This window comes from Octodon degus, unplaced genomic scaffold (genome assembly GCF_000260255.1).
Source record: "Octodon degus isolate 3935 unplaced genomic scaffold, OctDeg1.0 scaffold00015, whole genome shotgun sequence".
NCBI lineage: Eukaryota > Metazoa > Chordata > Mammalia > Rodentia > Octodontidae > Octodon > Octodon degus.
The window spans coordinates 9,293,957-9,301,576 of record NW_004524591.1 but is presented as its reverse complement, the minus strand read 5'-3'; the positions used below and the strand labels follow the sequence as shown (position 1 = coordinate 9,301,576).

General features: G+C 35.5%; 1 protein-coding gene across 1 annotated transcript in view; it reads left to right on the top strand.

Annotated features, from left to right (window-relative positions):
* The window catches only part of Tmem196 (transmembrane protein 196), a 59,183-nt gene extending 51,608 nt beyond the window's left edge, over positions 1 to 7,575 (top strand). Inside the window, exons 3-4 of the mRNA XM_004626451.1 lie at positions 3,131 to 3,385; positions 6,809 to 7,575. Coding sequence (XP_004626508.1) covers positions 3,131 to 3,385; positions 6,809 to 6,868 — 315 coding nt within the window. The 3' untranslated portion in view covers positions 6,869 to 7,575. The remainder of the gene's footprint in view (positions 1 to 3,130; positions 3,386 to 6,808) is intronic.
* Positions 7,576 to 7,620: the final 45 nt, after the last annotated feature.

The following is a 7,620-nucleotide window of genomic DNA, read 5'->3' as shown; positions in this document are numbered from 1 at the left end:
GAGGGAGGGAGGGAGGGAGGAAGGGAGGAAGGGAGGAAGGGAGGAAGGGAGGAAGGGAGGAAGGGAGGAAGGGAGGAAGGGAGGAATGAATTTTTTAAGAGACACTAATGTCTCTTTTATGTCTTTATAATTCTTCTATAAATTATATAAAGAAAAGAATCATAACATCTGGGCCTTTAGAAACTACCAGCCTGGCAGTAGATGTATCTACCACTTACTAGAAGGTACCTTATGCTTCTATACTCTGAGCTGCCCATGTGTGGTATTTACACTCAAGAACTCTCTATTTGCTAATCAAATTTTGTAAAACTGTCTTTAGTTTGAATATCTCTGAGTTTAGAATCTGTTTCTCTGTGTGATTTGAAAATCATATGCAATTATGAACATGAGTGCACATTTATTACTTTAGTTCACAGGTCACTAATGTTAATGAAATATGTGTTAGGAATTAGTAAGAATAAAATTTGGAGAGATATGGGTTTCCCTGTGATAGAAAATTAAGTTTTTTGGTTTAAAAAACAGGAATTTATTTTTCATAGTTCTTTGTAAAATTAATTCCATTGGTACATGGATCAGCACAATGATCACATGCATTGGTGGGAGGTTGCACGTGTACATAATACATCCCAATTGCAAGTAGTTCATTATTTGAAGGAAAGTGTATAAGAGATTTTTTTTTATTTTCTGAGAATGAGTGAACACCGAAAAGTGTTTCAAAGCAAGTACATTTTACTGAATATTCTTTAACATAAAGTACAAATCACCAATATTACTTAAAATTGTGAACTCCTGGTTGCCACTTGGTAGGATGACTTCATTATTTGGTAAACCATTTTGTTTGCTTTTTTATTATGATGATGATTTTTATGTATTTGGTACAGGGTCTCACTACACAGCTCAGACTCATAGTGATCCTCCTGTTTTCAACCACCCCAGCGCTGGGATTACAGGTGTGCGCCACCACGCCCAGTCAGTCTCAGTGGCCTGCTCATTGTGCCTTGGGATAGGGCCAGCATGGCATGTGGTGCTGGGCATCAAAACCCATTCACTGCACTTGACTAAGCAGGCGCTAAGTCTGCTGAACTATCTCACAGGCCCTTGGTAGCCAATTTTGGATATTGTATTAAATCAAGTATAAAAATATCATAATCATGTATCAATGGATTTTCATTCATGATGACATGTACTATAAGAGGTACATAATAAAGAATGCCCAGCTAGTTATAAAAATTAAACAAACTGTAGCATTGTAGTTCTTTCTGCTCATCAAGCTTTTTTGTGCTGTTTCATGTATCTGTGCCTGGACCTTGTCTGGAAACTACAGGTCCGGAGCTGAGATGCTACATTCCCAAGAATACCTTTGACAACCCTGATAAGGCTACCTTTTCTCTTCCCTGCTAGCCATTCATGCCTCCATCTTTACATACACCATGCCATGATGACAGGGTGTATCTTGTCTTTCTCAAAATCTGAAGCCCCTAAAAGGGACTATCTACAAGCTATTATGTATAATGCCAGCAGCTGCTTCACATGGGACCTACTAGGCACTAGCTGTTCAATAAGTGTTTGCTAGACTCCACTAACTGTTGAGAACAAATAAATAATACCTGAGTATGTAAAATTAAATCCTAATATAAATTATAAATCTTTTGACATAGTGAATTATAAGCAGAGGAAGAGATCAACAAAGTTCAGGAAGGCTTTCTTAAAAAGTTAGGACTTGATTTGTGTCTTTCGTATAGCACTTCAAGGAAGAAGCAAAATTATTTCCAGGAAATTAACAATATTCTTGTGGTGAGAATGAGCAAGCTGTATTAGTGGACAAGAGGTGTTGGTCTGGGGGTATGTCTCTGAGGTAGACATGCCTGACACACATTGGGCCCTGGGTTCAATTGAAGCCCTAGAGGTATTGAGTTCTAAAGGATGGAAATAAGATTGGGTGATTAAATTAGCATCATGGCCATCCTACCCTTGGAGAGTGCTGAGACAACAATTGAGACTGGGCATGGTGGTGCATGCCTGTAAGCCCAGCTTTTGAAGGGCTGTAAACAGGAGAATCACTATGAGTCTGATCTAGTAGTGAGACCCTGAACACCCTGTAGACCCTTCCCTAAAAAATAAAAATAAAAATAAATTAGCATCAACCCATAAAATCAAATCATTTAATTTAGACTATGCCCCAAAAATAAAAGGTTCAAAAGTTCTTCAAATAGTCCATTAGATTTCCTAAAATCAGAGCATTTCCCATGCAGAAGGTATTGTACTTGGTTCTGCTCAGAGTCCTATTTAGGCTGAGCATATTCCCTACCTTCACAAATAGGAATTTAGATCGTTGACCAGTAAAATCAAAAGTGAAACTGCATGCTGTCCTTATGCAGAATAAACAGCATTTTTAGAGCACATATTGCGTCTATTTTATTGTCATGTCACTGACTAACAAAAGATGGCTAAGACACTGGGCCAATTCACAGTAAGTTCCTAACCTACCTATTATGGGGATAGATACACACACATTACAATATTTAGTAAATGAGGAGAAAAATTTAAATTCTCTAAACTCAAATAGATACAGACACAAATATTTGAAGTAAGGTGGAATTAATGGCAATTCAATGAAAGTAAGACATTTAGATACTTTGAGAGGACTGACACAGTGAAAAGGGATATTTTTTTGAAAATATGAGTTCGGTCCCTCAACTTGAGTCTCCCGGTTCATTGATGACCACTCATTTTCTCAAACTGTATTTTACTAGCTCTATCAGAGGGTTGCTAGGAAGGTTTATTAAGCTGAACTCTGTTATAGCTCCTAACATAGTAGGACACAGTACTTGTTCAATAAATATTGCTGAAATCTGAATCTAGCTAAGAGAAAATTGTATTTCAGAGGTTTTATAAAATGTGCCCTTAGCTTTAATAGCTAAGATTCTGCATTCTACACCTTGGACAGTGAATCAGACTGAGTAGACGAGTAGACTCCCAGCTGGAAGGCAAGCTGTGATCTCCAGGAAACCTGGGAAGCACATTCTCTTTACTCCGGGATAGCTGTCATAGAGGAGGCAGCACTTGGCACTGTGTTCTGGGCTTGTTGGCCTCCCTGACCATAATGTGCCCATCACTTTCTCCCGGACAGATGATCCTCTTCTCAGCCTGTTGCATCTGTGGACTCATCGGAGGTATCCTCAATTTCCAGTTCCTTCGTGCAGTCACAAAGAGGACCTCTGCCCTGTACCCTCTGCATCTGGCCTCCATGTCCCTGGCGTGCATTGGGATCGGGGGTTGCACCCTGTCCTCCTGGCTCACGTGTCGACTGGCCAGCTACGAACAGAGGAGGATGTTCTCCGAAAGGGAGCACTCCCTGCATCACTCTCATGAAATGGCTGAGAAAGTGAGTTTTGTGCCTCCACCTCCCACTGCCATCCTGTGATAAGAAGGCACTGTACTCTAAGGGAATCCAATTGCAGCCTTAGATGACAGTTTGGAAGGCTTGCAGTTTATACACTGTACCCTGTTAGATTCAAAGTAAGATTTTTTTTAAAATTATGTATTCTTTGCAATTCTTGGGTACTTGTTCCCAGCATAGCTTCTCTGTCTTTTTTTAAAACGTAGTTCCTAAAATAGAATTTAATAAAATATTGAATACCTTATAAATATGGATTGTATGTATTATACTGATAAAAAAGCACATAAATTAAATACAGTCTCTACTCAATAACAAGAGTTTTGGAAACCACACGAATTCCCTTTTCTAGCTCAGTCCTTGGGCTTCTAAGTAGATGCATCTGATTATGTAAATTTGATACTCAAGCATAAAGAAACTCTTTAATAAGGTGACAAAAAGCCTTGTCCATCAGTGCAGATATTATAATCTATATAAAGCTTCGTTTAATGCTCCTCTAAACTTCAGGCATATTTGGATAGCTTTGATTGTATTTTCAACAATGATCTTTTCATAATTGTTTCTTGAAATCTATTCAAACCGAAAGTTACATTAATTGCATGAAATGACAAGCGGTACAGAGAGCTGTCTGTGCTTGTACTACATCGTGCGCGTGTTTCTTAATTTGTTTCCTGCTAGCGTATCTATTAAAGGAAAGATAAGCATCTGTGAAGTTAACTCACTAAGATAATGGCCAAATTATTTTTCTTTATATTATGGAAAGAAAACTGTACAACCGTAGTATAAAAGGAATACTGACAAGAATGACTGGATATTTCTTTTTAATGCTACTGTGAAGGCAGAAAAATAATTATTTTTGTAGTTTGTGTGTTTATAATCAACGTGTAATCTATACATGAGGACAGCAAATGCTCTTAATTTTTCCCAAGAAAGAAATTTTAAAGAGTTGTATGCATGTAATTCGGAAAAAATTAGTAGGTTTGACCATTTAAATAAATAAATCATTGAAAATAGAAAACAGATGATCATTCCATATTTTGATAGTGGCTCCTTTTGTGCTCTATTTTTATACTAGTGTGACTTAGTTTTCTGTGTATATATTTGTGCAATATTTATTGTATAATTGTTATATTTACATTAGAGATTGAGGGCTATTGAAATAACCGACTTGCCCAGCTGCCCGGTGGTGCCCCCGACACCAGAGTTACCTACAAGGTACGCTGATTTCTAGGGAGTTACCATGTTGGGATGTCGCTGTAGGAAACACTGCCTCTTTTAGGAAGCCGTGATACCAGCAGATGAATCTGGGCTGGTGCTGCGGTGTCGTTCCTCAAAGCTCCGCTTTCACGAGGGCTACTTCGAGGAACTGACATAAACCTCCATGGCAGCATCTTGCAGCTTCGCAGTTGGTTGAGTATTTAAAATATTCAGCCTGCTTATAAAGCATCCAAACACATTTCTGCTTGGATGATTCATGATTCCTTTGATTCCCTGCTACATCATGATTATGAATCAGTATTATTCACAGACCAGAATTTTGTTTTTAATAACAAATAAGTCTGTGTATCTCCATCATGAAAAAATTGCATGAAGAGAGAGCAAAAGTTTAACACTAATACAGTAAAAGTTTTAATAGGGTGTTAGTTCTCTTAAAATTATCTGTTATGAGTTATGATACGTTTGCCATATATGCAGTTACTGAAAATAATCAAAGTTCTCAGTTTAGTTAAGCAATGCAATCAGAAATACAGAAAGATATACATATATATATATATATATATATACATATATATATGTATATATATTGTAATCTATTTACAGAAAGTATGCTCACTGGCAAATATTCACGTTTCATCCTACTGAAACATAGAGTACATTCCGCTGATTAAATTGGACATACCTATTTGCAAATAAGTGGACAAAATTCATCCATTGCAAAACTGATTTTCATCGTTATTTCCTATCAGTAATTTTGCTGTCATTGTTGAGGTGAATTTAGTTAAGAAATTCTTTCATTTTCTGAAGTGTAAGAGAAAAAACTTCTTAAAATCATACACTGAAAGATTGATAGTTTAGTTTTACACTTTTTAAAGCATCTTTTTAGAATGCAAACTCTTTTTAGAAAAGGCACTTAAAATGAGATTTGCATTTCTATAAATCCAATAGAAAGATTTCTTTTTCTTTTAGTAGGATGAATAAGAAAAGATATTCAGTAAACATAGATAATGACATTGGGAGAATGATTCCTAGTTATCTTTCCATCTATATTGAATTCTTAAATGAAACCTCAAATCATGTCTTAATTAAAATAAACTTAATAGCAGTCCAGTAACACCAATCTAGTGTTGAAAGACTAATTACCAAGAAATTAGCAAGAACTACATAAGAAGGCAAATAAAATATAAATATTATATTTGACTGTATACATCTCTAGAAGACTCTTCAAACATATCCAGCAGCTCTTCAAGCAGTCACTAGATGGAAAAAGAGACAGTTAAGGAAAAAAAAAAAAAAGAAATTTACACATGATGTTTTTGCTGCTTTTTTTGCAAATAGGCTTGTTCAAATGTGGAAAGATGTTGTCAACCTATTCTCAAATAATATTGCCATCATTATTTCTAATACGATTCACAAAACCATAATAAATGGGAATAGGCCTCACATCTCCTTACCTTTTATTGTGTAAAAAAATATATAAATTCAAAATATCTAAAATTTCTTAAATCTATCTAATTAATCTATATATTATAATTGCAAATGGAACGTTTAATGTTAATTTATCCTTTAATATTTATATTTTATTTGCCTTCTTATGTACTTCTTGCTAATTTCTTAGTAATTAGTCTTTCAAAAACATACTAAGATATTTCACTGCTTTGCTTTTTACTGTATAAGTGATGTTATTAAAACTAATCTTTCTTCCTGTGATTGTTAGTGACCCCTGTACACAGGTGAGCAATGACGGCTCTCTGGTGGCTTTACAGCTCATCACCAAAGGCCACACGTTTTCTGTAGATTGGAGGTAAACTATGATACTTGTCGGCACTTTGAGCTATGGTCAGCAGAGAAGACCGTGCATTGGGAAAATGTGGGCACCTGTATGACCGTCTTCTTTTTTTCTAGGAAAGTTTCTTCCAAAATAGATTGGAGGAAAGAAAGGGGAATCTCAGGGAACGGCAGAGACAGCGAGCTGACTTTATGGTCTAGCAGACTGTCGCTTTAGCATTTTCATGTGCTTCAGATGATGCCATGAAATTTCATTTCCTGAAGTGCAGCAACAGTAGCAACCCTTGTCCTTCCCCACGAAATGTTTTTCAATGGCTTGAAATTTCTGCATTGCAAATGTATTAACCAAAACAATGTTTTGCTCTGAAAATGAATTTTAATTAATTCATGTTATTTTCCTAACAGGAAATGACAGACAACATGAGCAATGGAGGACCACAACTGATATTTAATGGAAGACGATAACCAATTTCTTAAAATTTGAACATTTTTAGTAGGTTCCCAGGGCAAGGAGATATTAAAGGACTAGGGATAAAATTAAAATAGCCCTTGCAATTTGCTTTATCACTCTGAGCAGCCACTAAAATTATTCTTCCTTAATTTTGTCTCAATTATTCTCCAGTCTTTTTTATGGAGTGGAGAACTTTCCAGAAATGATCTAGTTAGTAATTTCAACAGACTTTCCAGATGGTTCTGAAGGAGACGTTTTGGGGAAAAAAAATGTAATAAAACAGAAATAAGATCCATATTCTACACAAACACTATTTGACCAGCATGAGAATTAGATTTGTAATTACATATTTCATATGAACAAATCAAAGGTACAAATAACAGAGAACGACAATCACATATTGGTGTCTTTGTTTTGAAAGACAGATGGCTTCTAGAATGCCACAATTTAAAACCTCAGCAACGCCTTGTTATAAAAACATTGTAATTATTTTCAATTTGTGATTGAACTATATTTCATAATTTATTTGTAAATAACAAACACATAAAGCATAAAGAAGAGTTTTTTAGGGAGAGAATATTAATCTGTAAGATATTTTTGCATTTTTTGAGCAGGACTGAAAAGTTGTAAGTAAATATCATATAAGAAATTTCCACATTTTGATTATACTCTGGATTGATTTGCATGTTCATGAATGAGCCTGAGAATAAAGTATGTATTTACCTTTATTGTGAATATAAATTATATATATATAGCATATATTAAT